Source organism: Rhodamnia argentea, chromosome 7 (genome assembly GCF_020921035.1).
Source record: "Rhodamnia argentea isolate NSW1041297 chromosome 7, ASM2092103v1, whole genome shotgun sequence".
Lineage (NCBI taxonomy): Eukaryota > Viridiplantae > Streptophyta > Magnoliopsida > Myrtales > Myrtaceae > Rhodamnia > Rhodamnia argentea.
In genome coordinates this window covers 24,461,453-24,479,407 of record NC_063156.1, presented here as the reverse complement: position 1 = coordinate 24,479,407, position 17,955 = coordinate 24,461,453, and the positions used below count along the sequence as shown (strand labels likewise).

The 17,955-nt window shown below is 41.4% G+C and overlaps 1 protein-coding gene and 1 pseudogene across 3 annotated transcripts; one reads left to right on the top strand and one right to left on the bottom strand.

Annotated features, from left to right (window-relative positions):
* Positions 1 to 2,453: 2,453 nt before the first annotated feature.
* Positions 2,454 to 5,650, top strand: LOC115728303 (probably inactive leucine-rich repeat receptor-like protein kinase At5g48380). 3 transcript variants are annotated; one of them, XM_030658651.2, is made up of 3 exons: positions 2,454 to 2,888; positions 3,171 to 4,108; positions 4,298 to 5,650. In XM_030658651.2, exons 2-3 carry the CDS (start codon positions 3,269 to 3,271, stop codon positions 5,315 to 5,317), a joined length of 1,860 nt encoding a protein of 619 aa, XP_030514511.2. In that variant the 5' UTR covers positions 2,454 to 2,888; positions 3,171 to 3,268; the 3' UTR covers positions 5,318 to 5,650. The 3 variants fall into 3 exon arrangements, with proteins under 3 accessions (XP_030514511.2, XP_048138262.1, XP_048138263.1); XM_048282305.1 differs by having other exon boundaries at positions 3,079 to 4,108; XM_048282306.1 differs by lacking the exon at positions 2,454 to 2,888 and having other exon boundaries at positions 2,895 to 4,108.
* Positions 5,651 to 9,508: 3,858 nt separating this feature from the next.
* LOC115727893 lies at positions 9,509 to 11,207 on the bottom strand (annotated as a pseudogene).
* Between the last annotated feature and the right edge of the window lie 6,748 nt (positions 11,208 to 17,955).

Here is a 17,955-nt window from a genome sequence, read left to right as displayed (position 1 = left end):
AAGTGAATGATGCCTTAGAAATATTACGTCGGACGTAAGTGGTAACAAACCATAGAACGAACATTGATCGGATGAGTCATGCGTGATCAATAAAAGATCGGATGCGATTCATTAGAGAGCAACGGCAAAACTCAAGCCTAGAGATAAAGAGGAGAAATCACATATAAATAAGATTTTCCCGTGTGTACAAATGGACCGAAACGGTACGAAAGAAGACACGGCAACTGAATAATGAGGAGCTTCACACCCGAAATAAACCAATGACATGAAAAATGTGGCAGAACTTGACTCGCACACTGATACCTGGGCATCCTCTCCGAATCTTCACAAGGCACAATATGACTCAGGCTCCGTTTGATTCGCGAAAAAGACAAACGGGGGCCTCGATCTACGACTTCCTTTCGCGTGTGAAAAGGAGGAAAGGGAGCGAGGAAATTTTAGTCGCGAAAGCGATGCTAACGTGAAACAAGGTCTACGGAATTCGAAGTGTCCGTGAAAGTTTCTCCTCGCTTTAATAGAAACAACAAGGACACTTACATTTGTTTTTTTTTTTTTTGGTCCGCCCACTTTAAATGAAACGACACAGGGTAAAAAACAGTAAAAATCAGACAAAATTTGGCCGCAAAACATAAGCAAAGCGAGGATTCTAGGACTGCGTTGACGGGGTCTACGGCGACAGAGTGCGCGATGGGGACAAACGAGCACGGAGACTCACGAGGAAAGTTCGTGGTCATTTATTATTTCAAACTCAACTGTTCTTTTCCTTTGGGGAAATCTCGTCGAACGTCTGCCGTCCCGCTCGAATTCTAATAATCGGGGAGGGTCTTAATTAATAAATACTCCTGGGATGCCGGTTGATTATGGGTGAGTTTGGTTCGACATTTAGAAGTAGCATTTAGCCCCGAATGCTCCTTTGAAAAATATTGAGCCGTTTGGGAAGCATTTCGAAGGAGCATTTGGCTAAATATTCCTTAGGAGGAAAGCCAATCTAAAAATAGCTTTCAGCATTTGCATTCCCCCAAAACTCTTTCCAAATGTCGAACCAAATCCACCCTATATATAGCGAAGAAATAGCATTTCTCGAAAGGGTTTTCAAAAGCCGAGATCGTGACCGTCGTGGGTGAGGGCCCATCGTCGGCCGTCGAGCGCTTCTGCAGCGAAGGTGCGGCGGCAGCTCTAACGTGGAAGCGTGCCTGCTTTGGAGATAATCGGCGTGCTCGCAGGTGAAATTTAAGAGGAACAAAATGAACGGTGCGGAATATTAATTACGAAAATGCTTGTGCGGGAGCAATTCGAAGTGGCCAATTCGGTGAGCAGAAAGTAAAAACAAGGGTGAGGAAAATCTGGCTTTGGGAAAAGTTAATTCGAAGGAATGAAAATTACCCAACAGTAGGTCGTAAAGAAAAAAGGGGGTGAATAATTGTGAGTGGGAGCAGGTAAAAGACCATCCTCTCTTCTACTTTTGTGGATAGGAGATTACAAGAATTACTGTTGTAAGAAATAATAATAATAATAATATACAGTCAGTGAAGAAGACTAGAGGGAAATCTGCCTTTTTTCACGCGTTTGAGCTACTTCGAGGGGAAATCCCTGAAATACCCCCCGGTGCTCAGTCAAACTACGTCTCCATCACTCTTCCTTTTTCCTTTTTTCTCCGTTTTGGGGAAAGAAGGAAGAAGGAAAGATTTCGCTTTCCCATTTTATAATAAATATATAAAAGAATCACGTAAAAGAGAAAAGTGAAATACATCAAATTGAAAGATAAACTCGAAGAAATAACCTCTCCTTTTCCGTAAGAAGCGAGGAGCAAAAAAGGTTAATACGCCATTTTACCTTTAAGACAAGTATGCACGAAGGTGAAGATTTCCACAAAAAATGGGAAGAAAGCTATCAAGATTTGGGGGATTCATATTTTTACTTTACGCTCTCATTTTGCATATCGATCCATATTATTTTACATTTTCAAAGCTTTTGCACGTACTCATTATTATCATCGTAATATTTGGGATTCGAATTCACCTCGTGCAAAACTCCACGTAAATTCTCCGGCAGAGAATTTCGACTCCGCAAAAATTCACAACGGCACCAACAAACTTCGAATTTCGATGGGAAACAAGAAAAAGAGGGTAAATTTTGTTAGCATTTTGGAGTGTAAAACAAACTTGCCTCAATGTTGTTGAAGCCAAGCGAGCAACTACCAATTTACATATGTCTTGACGAGTGGGGGGCGACGACTCTATTCTTTATGGTAGTTCTTATTATTGCTAATTAATCCTATTATTAATTTCATTATGATTGTAATTATGATTATTTCTTTGTTAATATGGTTTTCTTTTTACTGTCGTTTTCAACTGCAAAACGAGTCAAGCAACTCTGGTGGGGGGGAGTCTTTTCCACCACCACTTTTTCCGTTTTTTGTTTTTGGTTGTGTGTGTGCGGGGATTGTTGAAGTCAAGAGTCTTGGCAAAACCTTGACGAAAATGGCCGTCCTCTCTCCAACCTTCGCACTTCATCTCTTTCCCCCTGATCAGCCCCTCTCTCTCTCTCTCTCTCTCTCTCTCTCTCTCTCTCATCTCCATTCGTTCTTCGTCTTCTTCCACACGAACACCAGCTGGAGAAAAAGCCTCAACCTTTGTTCACACCCACGCGCACTCGTCTCGCCCCTCCTCTCACGCTCCCTCTCTCTCTCTGGCCTTATAACTTGGTTTTGTTTTTAAGCTCCTCCCTCCAATACGTGCATCTGCTAGTTGTCTCCGCCTGCTCCCACAGCTTGGATCCCCTCTCTTTCTTTTGACTGTTCACCCCGTTCCTCGTCGGGGTTGCCGGTTCTTGCTTGCTTTCTTGCTGTTTCGGCTGCGGCGAATCGATCGCGATCGACGAGCTCTGGGGTACGTGGTCTTTGTGTCGATTCTTCGCTGCTCTGTTGCTTTACTTTGTTTAGCTGATGGGATTCGCGGCGGTCGCGACTTTTTTGGGTTGTGGTTCTTTTTTTTGAGTCTTCCGCGAGATGTTTCTGTTCCTATTTCTGTATGCTGATTGGTTTTGCAGTTCCGATGTTTGAGATATGTCCTCCTATAGGTGCTTTGTTTGGGAAACGATGAATTTGGGTTGGATATTTGGTTTAATGTGTTTTTTTTTTTTAATACCCTTTTTATGGGCTGTGTTCGTAGTGGGAGGAGTGTCCGAAATTGAGCGATTTCAGCATGTGGCGGTAGTAAATTGAGGTACTACTGTCTGTTTGCGGAATTCGGAAGTCTTCTTCGTGGGGATGGAGCTGTGGAATCGAGTTTTGAGCCTTGGAGCGGCGGGGTTTCTCTGGGCCTTGCTTATTTGCTGTGTGATCGATTGCCTCGAGACTGATATTAACTGCTTGAAAACCATAAAAGCTTCTGTTCAAGATCCCCTGAATTACTTGAACTATTCGTGGAATTTCGACAACAGCACCGAAGGCTTCATATGTCGATTCACTGGAGTTGAGTGCTGGCATCCTGATGAGAACAGGGTTCTCAATCTGAAGTTTTCCGATATGGGACTCAAGGGCCAGTTTCCTCGCGGCATCGAGCAGTGCAAAAGCTTGACAGGATTGGATCTCTCAAACAATGAGTTCTCTGGACCAATCCCGGACAATATATCCAATATAACTCAGTTTGCAACATCTCTCGACCTGTCATCCAATAGTTTTTCCGGACAAATCCCAGTGAGCCTTTCGAAATGTGGCTACTTAAATTCCCTTAGGCTCGACCACAACCAGTTGTCCGGTCAGATTCCGCCTGAACTCAGCCTACTTGGTCGACTCAAATCATTTAGCGTGGCCAGCAACCTTCTGACGGGGCCAGTCCCCACATTTGGCCCTAATGCTTCTGTCACTGCAGATGATTATGCAAATAATCCAGGACTTTGTGGTGGTCCTCTGTCTCGGTGCACAGCAAAGAAGAGCTCGAGCACTAAAATAATTGTCGGAGCGGCAACCGGTAGCGCAACCCTCACGGCCATAGGTGTTGTGATCGGCATGTTCTTTTATCTGCGTAGAGTGTCTGTGAAGAAGAAAGACGACGATCCTGAAGGCAATAAGTGGGCAAAGAGCTTAAAGGGAAGCAAGGGTCTCAAGGTAAGTTTACTTGATGCACCGCTCTTGAATTTGTTGCAAGAATTTCTTTTGCCTGCATTATAAATACCATCTTTCTCTCTCTCTCTCCCTCTCCGTGTACATGAGCGTGCGCAGTTTGACTGCGAATGAATTTGTATGCATCTAAAGAACTGTTTTTGATTTTTACTGAGGATATTTAATGCTCTCTAGGTTTCCATGTTCGAGAAGTCAGTTTCCAAGATGAAACTAAGTGACCTGATGAAGGCTACAAACAATTTCAGCAAAAATAGCATAATTGGATCAGGAAGGACAGGGACAACGTACAAGGCCGTGCTTGAGGACAATACTTTACTCATGGTTAAGAGGTTGCAGGATTCTCAACACTCTGAGAAAGAAGTGATGTCTGAGATTGCTACTCTGGGAAGGGTTAAGCACCGCAACTTGGTTCCGCTTTTGGGTTTTTGCATGGCCAAAAAGGAGAGGCTTCTGGTCTACAAGTACATGCCCAATGGTATTCTCCACGATCATCTACATTCTCTGGATGATCCCAATAAAGCTATGGAGTGGACTTTGAGGCTCAAAATTGGGATTGGAGCAGCACGAGGACTGGCATGGCTTCACCATAACTGCAATCCTCGTATTATCCACCGCAACATAAGCTCCAAGTGCATCCTTCTTGATGCAGACTTTGAGCCCCAGATATCTGATTTTGGGCTGGCTAGGCTCATGAACCCAATCGACACGCATTTGAGTACTTTTGTCAATGGGGAGTTCGGTGATCTGGGATATGTCGCACCCGAGTATGCTCGTACCCTAATGGCCACCCCAAAGGGAGATGTGTACAGCTTTGGAGTCGTGCTTCTTGAACTGGTAACTGGTGAGAGGCCCACGCAAGTTACCAAAGCACCTGAAAGCTTTAAGGGTAATTTGGTGGAGTGGATCACAGAGCTCTCAAACAACTCGCAACTGCATGACGCAATAGACAGATTTTTGGTTGGAAAGGGAATCGACGGCGAAGTCTTTAAAGTCCTTAAGGTCGCATGTAGTTGTGTGTTGCCAGCTCCAAAGGAGAGGCCCACTATGTTTGAAGTCTATCAGCTTCTAAGGGCTATTGGGGAACGGTACAATTTCTCGGCCGAAAATGAACTTATGATGCCCATAGACAGCGGTGACTCAGATTGCTTGGAGGAACTTATTGTTGCTCGAGAAGCAAGAGACCAGAACGGTTGAGCTCCTTTGGGTGAGAGACGGTCGACTCTGCAAGCCTCCTATGCTAGATGTAAACTAATATGTGTGGTAGAATGTTTTACTATATATATGTATTACCCTGTAGCTGTGTATGTCTAGGCACACCGCTTCTTGTCATGCTGTGTGGATATCATCTCCATGTTGCTATCGATAGCTATGAGTATTTTCTGCGGATTTGAGCCATTAATTTCCAAAAATCTGACTCTCACGACAAGGCGTGTGGAGATGCGTTATTCGTAAATGACTGTAGTGATTATCTTGTTTCTGTACACTGAAAAGAAGCTTTTGTTATATGTTACTTGGAAGTTCGCAGTATGTTGCCGTCTTTCCTCTTTTGGAGCACCGGTAAGTTCCTTTTAGTTTGACAGAAGGTTTGGCTGGATTTGTACGTTCATCAGCAACCTCTTTTTTCGTTTTTCCACTCTTTTTAGCTTCATTCCCATAACATCGGTAAAAGCATTGTTGCATCGAACTTGTCTTCTATTGGCTTGTTGTTTTAAATTGCTCTGGAGGTTTACATTACGGGTCTAGATCGTCTCCAACATTGTTAAGTTTAAGCAGCTGACATCTGCCGCCGGTCTGTGGCGTCACTGTTCTCTCTCGGAATTCACCAAACACATCATGGGAAGATTTTGAATGTCTTGGTAACTTGGTCTCCTGAGAACAAGTCAAGTCTTGCATAAGATGAACCTCAGGTCAATTCAAGCTTAACTAATTTTTGCAGAAAATCATCGATGTTCCTGTCCGAACTGCCCCCTTTGTCAACTGCTTCTTTGGCCAACTTCCTCCATTTGTCTACGTTTCTCTTGATCTCTTTGACCCTTTCTAACTCCATCGCTTCGCTTATGCGTCTCTCTATCTCTCCTCTCGTGACGATCTCGTCTTCGTTCTTGGAAACATGACCTCCACTCCCTAGTAGAGGTGGCAAAATGAATCTAAAGCTTATATTTGACCCATATTTTACTGCGATGACTCATAAATGAGTCCTTTAAGTTTTAAAAGTTAGTCATAAATAAGTTAGCTAAGAAAACTATAAATAAAAAAAAATTAGCTCTATATATATAATTTTCTCTAAACTGGATTTATATATCACTAGATTTGTGTAGCATAGAAATGGATCAAAATGAATTAAATGAGTCGGAGCATATTCGATCCGATCCAAACCAGACTTGATCCACCCGTTTGACACCTCTACCCTCGGACGTCTCTCACGAACTTTGCGTTCGCGCCTTGGTCTATCCACTATGGCATCGCCACCCCCAAGCTCAGGCCTCGAGAATCGAGTTCCATCGACAGTGCGTCCCGAAGCACCCGGTCGACCTGTGGACCAAGACCTCCAGCTGCGGGCCCCACAGCAGGACGATCCCCGTCTAGGAGCAGGCCTGCTCTGCAAACCCGGGGGGGAGCTTTGCCGTCTCCATCTCCCGGACCACCCCCAAGAAGGGTTTGTTGGAGTTTTGCAAGCCCCATACGAGATCTTCCATCTGGGAAGTCTCAGCTCACCCATGCTTCCGAACGATGCGTAGATGACCGAATTGATGGACTTGTCATTGAGCTCATGCAAATCTGTGCGTCAGGCTGGAAGAGGTTGATGCCGTAATCCTTGTCAAATTGTCATCTTGCAGTCTATTGTCCAAGTAGATTGATGAAACTGCTAGGGCTACCATCTTCAGTGGCGAACTTGGCCAATGTAAGGCATGTTTGGTAACGATTCTAATTCTTTAATTCTATTTTCCGTAACAGAAAAAGATAAGAAACATGTTAGGTAATGTAAATAATTCTAATTCTCGAATTCTTGAATTCTGTTTACAGGAATAGATTTAGAGCATAAACAAGAATAATAATAAAAATTTGATTTTTTGTTCCAAAATCACTTTTGACAGACAAGACCAACAACAAATGAGAATGCTTAGGGAAAGCTCTCACTTTGTTCCCTCAACACCCAAAAAAAAGAACGAAGTCTCCGGGAAGAACGCTAAATGGTGTCGTACACCACCGCCATCAACAGTTGTCCACCACTGTCTACCACCGCCACCGTCCGCCGGAGAAAAAGGAAAATAAAATAAAAATAAAAAATACGATTTTAAAAAATAAATATTTTTTCAAAAAAATTTAAAAAATAATTTCACTATATTTGTATTGCTGAAAGTGTTCTAGAAATATCATTTTTTTTCTTTACAAATTATAAGAAACAAATATTCCATGATTTGGTTAAATATAGAAGTGTTTGAGTAATACATGTTGGGTATGGGTTGTTAGATTTTAGTTTATAGAAATGGGTAAAAACGGATTAATTGGGTTAATATGGGTCGGACCCAAACTCGACTCGGCCCATCTATTTGGCACCTCTACTCGTCGTCCAATTCCATGACTTTGTGTTTTCGACTTTTGTAGTCTTGTTTTTTAGATACTTTGCAACATTTATGTTTATCATAGCAAGCAATTTAAGTGCAAACTTTGTGGAGTAGTATCATTGAGCTTATGTTCAATATGTCTCTATATGATCGGCACCATCATGAGACAATCTAGGGGTTATTCAAACTTCTTTTATAAGCTAATTTAAGTGCAAATTCGTGAAAAAAATTTGAGTGCAAATTCTCTATTGAGGTATGTTCTTTCTTAAGGATCCTACATATATGTCTTTATGCCCAACGAAATAAATAGACTAATATGGATTGTGCATGATCCGTATTCATTTTATTAGTAATGCTATATAGGTTGATTTTATAGTGATAATATGTAATTATTTGACTTAAATGAAAAAAAATTGAGAAGACAAATTGTTTCTAGGAACAAAAATTTTGTGTAGTTACCAAACGCATTTATGTTCCCGTAACATAAATTTTGTGCAGCTACCAAATGTATTCTGATTTTCTAAAACTCATCCGTAGAATAAAAAAAAAACATATCAAAATCGTTGCAAAACTTACTTGTAGTCTACCATCTTATCAACAACTGGATAAGTAGAACATCAACTTATATTGTTTCCTTTTGGAGCACATTCAGAGAAATTAATAATTACAATTGTTTTTGTTGTGATTGTAAAAATGCACTCATTTTAGTTGAATATATTAAATAAGTGTCCCAGTAGCACCAATATCAACACGCGACACGACACGACACGACACGACACGTTGATATGTCATTTCTAAAAAAATAGAGAATTTCGACATATTATAACATGTTTTATATTAATATATATTTTTATATATACATGATGAATTTATCATGCATATATAAAATATCATCGATGAATTTCTTCTTCTTCTTCTTATTACGTTAGGAGTTCATGATTAGATTTTTTTTTTGCTGACTAGGTATATTAGTTTTGGATGACGGAATATATGACCTACGTATACATATTTTTGATAGATTTATATTTTGACCTTTAATTTATCAAAAATGCTTAAATTAGCCCCGCGAGTGTCGAAATGGCATGTTGAGATGCTGGACTCGTGTGTCACTAGCATGTTCGAAGCGTTGACTATTTGTCGGATGTCTAATACATATTGACCACATGTCGAAGAGTATCAATGTTCGATGCGCATCTAACAGGACACGGAGATCTCGAAAGAGTGTCGGTGCTTTTAGCCCGAAAGCATTTAATAGAATGTTAAATTTTTTCCTGAAAGCTAAATTTTTTCCCGATTGTTGATCGCACTAGAAAGGAACTTTCATTTTGAGAAAAGGGAATTGATGGATAATTATGCTTATTTTGGCACGTATTGGTGAAGGTAATATTTGGCGAAAATCACCCACTTCTTTGTATTTTCTGGTCAGTGGGTTTTGCTTTCGTGGCTAAAGGAAACATGAGTTGTGTCCATCGCCGAGCAAAATCATCCGAACAGTCTTTTAACTTATTGTACGGATGTCAATTCAGTCTTAAAATTTTGAATTTTGTCAATTTAATCTGAAATCTTCATGCGAAATTCTATTGTAGTCCTCTCAGTCAATTATCGTTGAGAATCACTCATGTGACATTCCAGTCATTGCCGGCTGTTAGTAATTTCCTGCTAAAATTGATAAAATAGACTATATTGAAATTTCGAGTAAAGGTTTGTACTTGGCGCAGTTAATGAAGTTCTTCCGTGACAAATTCGCAGATACAACTTAAGCGGCATTATTACAACAATTTCCTTCACATTCCTAAGACATGAGACGTAGCCTTAAGCGTTAAGCCTTGCCCCCCAATTTAGCGACAAACTCCTCAATGTTCCTGTCGGAACTCCCACCCTCACCAGCCGCGTCTTTGGTGATTTTCCTCCACTTTCCCGCATTTTCCCTCGTCCTCTTCCTTGTCTCCCCTTTCATGACCTTCCTAATGCAATGCTCTATCTCATCACTGGTCACAACACCCCTCTCCTCATCCACTGGCGGCCTCAACCCCATCTTCCACACGTCCATGATGTACTTGGCGTTCGTGGCCTGGTCGGTCCACTGCAGGATCGCCAGCATCGGCGCGCCCAGGCTGAGCGCCTCCAGAGTCGAGTTCCAGCTGCAGTGCGTCACGAAAAGCCCCAGCGCCTCGTGGGCGAGGACTTCGAGCTGAGGGCACCATGTCACGATGAGACCCTTTTGGGACGCCTCAGTACCGTTTGCGAAGCCTCGTGGGAGTTTCTCTGCTTCTGATGATCTGACTACCCAGAGGAAATAGCAGCTGCTTCTCCTTAGTCCCATTGCTAGCTCGTGCATTTGGTCGACCTTGAGCTCGGCCTTGCTGCCAAAGGAGACGTGCACAACTGACCCTTTAGGCTTTGTGCTGAGCCATGTCATGGCGGTGTCATGGTCCGGTTGGAAGATGCTGAAGCCGTATTCTTTGTCTTGTTCAAGCCTGTTGTCTAAATAGGTGGATGGTACTGTTGGTCCTATGGTCCTGAATGGCAAGAACTTCATGAACCAATCCGCAACCTACAAAAAAGAAGAAGAAGAAGAAGAAGAAGTTCTCGTTGAATGCTTGATAGATCAAGTTGGAGGACTCGTGTCATGTCGTTGTAGTGTCAACATTGACAATCCTAAAGTCAAATAATTGAATGAGTACTTGACGTATGCATGATATATAATACAGCAAATGCCACAAAAGGTTATATATAGTCAGTAAACTATTGAAGTGCATCCAACTAGAACATCCCCACCCCCAGCGTACTCACAAATGGTTCAGTTCCCAAGGTTCTATTGTACTTACTTCTTGTTCAAGTTCATACACTGAACTGCAAAGCACCCAGTCCACTTTGTCAAGATTGGAGAACTGGTTCACGAGCATGCCAGAGAAAGCTGGATATGACACCATATCGTGCACAAAAGATGGCATATCTTGAGGCTCAAGAGGAGGCATTCCTGGAAGCAAGACCTGCTTCTTAACAGGAACATCAAGCCATCCCTTTTGGTAGTGGTAAGACACACTGTTCACAGCACAAGACATGGTGAAGAAAGCAGCCCCAACAAGCCCAAACTTTCGGGGCCACGTCAAGAGCCCAAGGCAAGAACGAGCGTAGACGATGAAAGTTGGGGGTGGGCCGCCGGAGATGAGCCTCGCGACCAGCTCGCTCAGGGTCTCTGGTCCGACCTTCCAGAAGCGCTCGAGGTAGGCTTCAGGGCTATCCGCGGCCCCAATGCCGCCGCCGTCGAAGCCATCAGAGATCGCCTCAAGCACGATTGAGGTGCATGAAGGGGATCCATGCAGGGTCTTGGACATGGATTTGGTGGTGACAAGAGTGACATAGACTCCTTTGTGGAGTAGACGCTTGGGGAATTGGGGCATGGGGTTGATGTGGCCTTGGGTTGGGTATGATAGAACCAAGCAATGTGGTCTCAGGGGCATCCATGAATCCTCCATCCTCTTGTGTTTCTCTTGCAATTCAAGTGAAGCGTCTCTTTGTGGTCTTACGTGTAATGTCGCAACCTTATGCAGTGCTTGATTGACCCTGTTCAGCATAAGTGAAAAAGTGGTCGGACGGTACTTTAGTTCTGGCAAATGGTTTGCTGTGTTGCTATTTCAATGAGTGGCCTGGAAAAATTCATTCTTTTTAATTTCTTATGAAAATTATCCTAGAATAAGGGGCTCATCAAGAAAACGCGGGATAATGACACAAATGATTCATGAATTTTAATTTAATGTGCAATGTGGTTTCTAAACTCAACTTTAGCTAATTTTGTTTATTGTGATATCTCAACGTTAACTCAATGTGCAAGGTCACCAATGAACTTTTAATTTATTCAATGTGATTTTCGGATTTTTAGTACACGTTCAATTTTATTGCTGGACAAGTTCAAGGACAATATTGAATATTTTCAAATAGTCTAGAGACTAAATTGAACACGTACCAAATGTTCGTGAACCATATTAAATAAATTAAAAATTCAGGAATAACATTGCATATTGAGCTAAAGTTCATTGATAATATTGAATAAATTTAAAGTTCGGAGATCACATTGCGCATTAAATCAAAATTCAATGATCATTTGTGTCATTTACCCGGTAGAAGCTTACCGATTGATCTCGTTGTCGAGATTGAGAGAGAAATGAAAGAGCGATCAAGCAAGCAAGCAAGCAAAAGTTCTGAGGATGTACGCATGTGGGGGCAAAAAGTGGCAAAAAGGAAATTACGAGGTCGCGGTGACTGATCATGAGGCTAAACATGCGATCCACGAATCCATTCCCCTCAACTAGAAGTCTAGAAGAAGATGAGTTAAACCAACCATTCAACCCCAGTGGAGTAGAATCCCAAGGAAAACTAGAGGAAAACGAGCCACACGTTGTGTGGGTCTAGGTCGAACAGTGTCGACACGTACGTAGGAGTAGAAATGGAAATGCCAAAGGAACAGTCGCGTATACCGACTATAAATACATGGGATGAGTGCATTAAAAATCGTAAAACTTATCTCGAAAATGCAATTTAGTTCTAAAATTTTCAAAAAACGTAATTAAGTCCGCAAAGTTGTCAATTTGATGCAATTGAGTCCATTCGTTAACACCATCAATTTATTTAACACAAAATACTAACGTGACATTTTTTAATTATGCTCTCTCCCAGGTGGCTTTTTAAAAGTATTTTCTTTTCTTAAGTGGCCTTTTTTTTTATTATTTCCTTCTTTAATTTGAAATAAATTTGTGATAAGTATATTAATTTGAGATTTTTTGTATTATTAATTTTTTTATTTTATTTTTGGGTGTGCATGGTTTTTTTTGGTCGATGGGTGTGCATGGTTACATGATGCTTTTAATTGGGTTATTATGCTCTCTCTCTCTCTCTCTCTCTCTCTCTCTCTCTGATAAAAAAGAAGAAGAGCCCATCTCCAAATTATGAGCACGAGGGCTTGTGGTGCCATGTAAAGATTGGGAAGAAAGGAATTAATTTGAGATGCAGATCCAACGCCCCTCCATGTTCAACTCTCCAGCTCATGACAACCATGGACAGAACCTCCCTATATGTTGATCAGCTTCGGGGACATCAAGGTACACGATAATCTTAAAGCAAAGCAATGCTAGGCATGCCAGATGGGTCCATGAATTTGACATCACTAGCGATGTGGGCATAGTTATGATTACTATGACATCCCTAGATTATCTCACTCGAGGTATTATCCGTTTTAACCCGTTCCATACCGAGCATCACGCTTTTATCCATTCACGCACAGGTAGATACTTTTCCAAAAGGTTACCCATCTAGCTTTGACCCGTCCTATATAGAACATCATGCTTTTGTCTTTTCACGCACACGCAGACACTTTCCCGGGAAGTTTCCCATCCAGTTTTCACATATAAATCCCAGGCGCACACTTCATTGTTCAATATGCAATTCGATTCATTCATTGCCCCTTTCGCCATTCTAGAAGTCTGTCGGGGGAGTCGCTCCTTATCCGAGCCCTTTGACCCCGGCAACCACTTCACGCCATCGTCGGATCGGGTCATTACAGATTACATAACCACATTGTGTATGTGAAATCTTGAGCATCGAGCCCGGACCTAGGTGACGCCGATCGGGGCTCTGTTGACACCTAAATTTTAATCTCTTTTTTATATATATAAATTGCAGAAAAATTAGGAACTAACATTAGTCCTACCAAAAATATTTAAATTATTTTAGCATGGTTTTCATAAACTTTAGTTTAATTTTCTGTATACGTGCATTACATTTTTGCATTCGAGTCAGAGCAGCGGCAGACGAGTCTAAATAGGTGGTTAACCGAATGAAGTCCAAAAGCCTGCATTTTTTTTTTATCACACGTGGGTGTTCTACGAAGGAACTGATTTTTCAAAGAAATTCATTATTATTCTAAGATTCCTGATTGGCTTAAATCTCCACGATTTTCATATATAATCCTTTGCAAAAAGGAAACCAAAGATGACAGGTACATTCGCGGCTCAAAGGGAGCAAGTAGAGACTAGAGGAGTCAATGTGGGAAAGAAATATAAAAAAAGGGCAAGGATATCCCCAGATTTTGCTTCAGCAGAGAGGCATAATATATTTTGGGAAGGACAGCAGTGGAAAAGATTTTTATACGTGTCCATGGGCGTGGATCAAGGAAAGAACAAGAGAAAGATCAATCAAGATTTATCTCGAGGAATGAAATGGCGCGTGAATGAGTAAGAAATGGTCTGATTTGGATACGTTCAGTCGATCAAGAAAGGATATTTCCTTGAAGTGAAGCAAAGGAAAGTCAATATCAATAAAGCGATATGCATGATCAGCGGGAAAGGAGAGGGAAATCAGTTCTTTCCACGAGCTAGAGTCCCATCTTTGCGTATAAAAGGAGGTCTCGTTCTACACGGGAGGGGGAGGGAATGGATAATTGGAGAGAGCAGAGAAGAGAGAGAAAGGGTGTTCACAGTGAGCATTTTCATAAGACACTTTGAAAGATACACGAGCGCGAACGAGAAATCTCAGTCGATACTTCGAACACCACTGTTGCATCCTTCCCCTCGACGGTCCATGATCAATTCGCTTTGCCGTGACTCATCGCCACTCCTCGACCCCTGTTCTATTCTGCATCGGTGACGAAATCTTGGTTCTCAGATTCGACAACAGCAGCCGGCTTTTACTTGGCAGCGAGCAACCACCACGACGGCGGCGCAGGTTCCAGAGTTCCGCTGAAATTGCACCGAGTTCACTCATTCAGCGGCAATTTCCTCTATCATTTTGCAGCGATTTCCCAACGCTGGCACTTGCTCAAAGAAGACTCGGCTGATTATTCCCTTTGCTGTCCACCACCGTGACCAAGAGTATCGTTGGTGGGAGTCTGGATCATCAACAATTGTTGTCTGTTACTCCAAATCGGAAATTAAATTGTTCCGAATCAGGTGATTATTTGATCTTATTTTGAATTTCATTTTATTTTCCTGATTCGAACTAATATGATCTTACGTGATTTTAGGCATTATCCAAGTAGGAGTTACTGCAAAAATCAAATTTTGATTATTAACTGGAGCCGCGAGACAATGGGTCATTTTTCTAATCAAATTTGAATTCATCATGGTCAATATTTTGTCAAGATTATATTATCAGTTAATTTATGACGCGAGACAACGGATCGTTTTTTTCTAATTATAATTGAATTTGTCGCGGTCATATATTTAGTTAAGATTATGGCGTTCGTTAGTTTATGTCGCAAGATGACTAATTATTTTTGATATCGTAACCTGGTATCTGAACTCTAGGTTTATATTTTGCTGTGGATCATATTGGTTTTGATTCTCGGAGAATTGGAGGCCATGTAGACATTGAGACTCCACGGCACAAAGAGCTGACAAAGCTCTCTCTCTCTCGATTTTGATTTCTCTCTTCTTGAGCTTTCTATTTTTTTTTTTTCATTTTGAAATTCATTTTTTGTTTTCGTATTATGTGTTGTTAAATTATCCATGTGTTTCCTTACCAAAAAAAATTACTCATTGTGTAACAGCACGAACCTTTTTTTTTTGTGTGTTAGGGGCTAAGTTAGGAAGAAACAATCAAAGATTGCCTGCAAATTTTTTTATAAAAAACAAATGAAAGAGAAAGGTACCAAAAGGGCATTAGGTTAAGTCGGCATAATCAAGTCCCCGGACTTGTAATCTCCGGTTCATGGAATTAAAGCATTTCTCCTAATGTTTTATTTAGGTGTCTAATCGACCTACCGTAAACAGATTAGTGGCTACTCAAAATGAAATATTTTTTACATGAAATGATTGAACGTCATGAATTGGTATGGACAAGGGAGAGTCCGAGCTAGATTTAATAGCTTAGTAATCCATTAGCCTGAAAAGTTGATTTTTTAGGTCGCGACAGGCTCCCGCCATTACCTAGGGTTGGCGAGGACTTGCCCCGGCCTAGAGAGGGCTAGGCTTAGCGATGGCCGACATCGCCCAAATCTAAGCGAGATGGACTTGCGCAAGCCTCATTGGCCCAATGCGATGGCTGGTGAGGCCTTCGTAGAGGCTGGCAAGGCGAGCCCCCCTAGCATCCTAGGCCCGCCACCACACTAAATATGCACTCTACTTTAATATGATATCATTATATAATACGAGGTGCATGCTGGAGACTAATAAACAACAACGAAGGCCATATGATTAATAATCACAAAGCACAAGTGCGCTTAAGAAGGTATGGCCAATATAAGGGGTTTGTCTTACCCGCTTTAGACAAATTCATTCACACATTAATAAGTGTACCCAATATCACAAACAAATGATTTCATTTCATAAATAAATATTAAGTCATTTACATAATCTTTTAACAAAGGGGAATGACCGAGAGGTTACACAAGGGTATCGCCTATTCCCAATTACACCATGTCACTATCCACACCACCACCATAGCTATGTCCGCTACTCTTCACCACCATCCTCATTGGCTAGCTAATATGAAAAGAGTTTAATCAACGAGAGTGAGCTAAAAGCTCCGTAAGTAAAAGCCTAACACATCAACGATCGGATATGCCAATCTCATAACGGACATGTCCGATATCGCAACATAACTAGATAGACATAGCACGATATGAACACATGATTCTCAACCAACAAAAATGCAATGCTATATGCCATGTGCATGAGAATTTATTAGTCATGGCATTTCAAAGTTCACACCCATCCGACGGCACTATCGGTTTGCCGACGGACTCGTGTGGTTCACTTTTGGTTTACTGACTAGACTCCTGTGAATCACCATGTTCCCAAACATCTCATTCCAAGGCCTAACTAAATACACACAGCAATGGACCTCTCCCAATACACACAACGGAGGCAACCCGATTTTCAATCCTGGCTCCCATGGGACTTCATCGACATTAATCATCGATGGCATTATAATAATTTATTTCTTGAAATGCAATGCATTTATATGGAAATGCATTGCATTTATATGTTAATCTTGCGCCACATGACTTATCTCAACTCATTAGTCATCAATTAAATGCATATCATGGCATTAGACATTTTTAACTCGGTTCACAATGCATTATCAAGACAACCAATACTTAATCGAGTCAATCAAGTAATAAATATATGCAAAACAAACACAAAATTGTGCATCTATCCCTTCCATAGGGCTCACGGCCGAACCATTCCATTCACGGCCCATCTCATCTCATCATCTATTTCGATGATTCAACCACCAATTCCTTTAATTCGATCCTTAAGACATTGATCCCATTAAAAAGAACAACAAACAAGTAATTCAAAATCCATTGACCACCGACACCCGTAGGGCCGATCCCTATAATACTCGATTCTCCTCATTTTAATGTATATGTCAACCATGCATACTCTAATTTCACTCATTCTACCCACAAGAAGATCAATCGTGCCCATAAGTATGTCACATGAGACCATTCGACAATCTCATTTTGATGTTGCCATTCCACCTCGACAATCATACCATAAGTCTTACTCATCCAACATTCTTTGACTTTGCTCATAACTATAGGGATAACATATAAACAACTAAGCCCTTTTCATACCAAAATCTAACCATCATCTATACGACAATCTCATCTTACGACCCAATCATGACAACCTACCTATTAATTTCACTAACCTAATGCTCAATGATGTCACTCAAGCGAAACAAATTTGCATGCAAAGAGAATAGGCAATATGCATGCCGAAACTAACAATCCAAGAGTCAAGTGAGTTAGATATTTATTCGCCTTAATTCTTCTCGCTTGCAAGACCACAAGACAGTTGCTGCATCCATCGTGCTCATCCTCGCCTTTCCTTTCACAAACAAAAGAGAGAGGGAGATTGAGAGAGAGATGGCGTCGGGTTGGATGAGAGGCGGAGAGAGTCTCGAACGAGAGAGAGGAGAGAAAAAAAGGGTGAGAGCTCTTGGGTATTCTTGAAGGAGGGTGCAAAAAGGGGGAGGAGAGAAAAATTGTGGATTTTATAGTGGAATGAGAGGTTATTTGCATGGATGCCAATGGGTGTTATTGTGCTTCTTTGCGTGGAAACTTGTTGTTCATGAAAAATTACATGTGTCCTCGGTCCATTATGCATAAATTTCACTAGTTGCTCCAATTTTCTCTCATAATTAAACTCTATGGAACCGAAAGTAAATACAATATGTTCTCATCCTCCGTCGATAACTTACCGCTCCATCAACTAAAGTCCCACATTAATTATTCCTAATTTGGCAGAGCTCAAGTTGTCA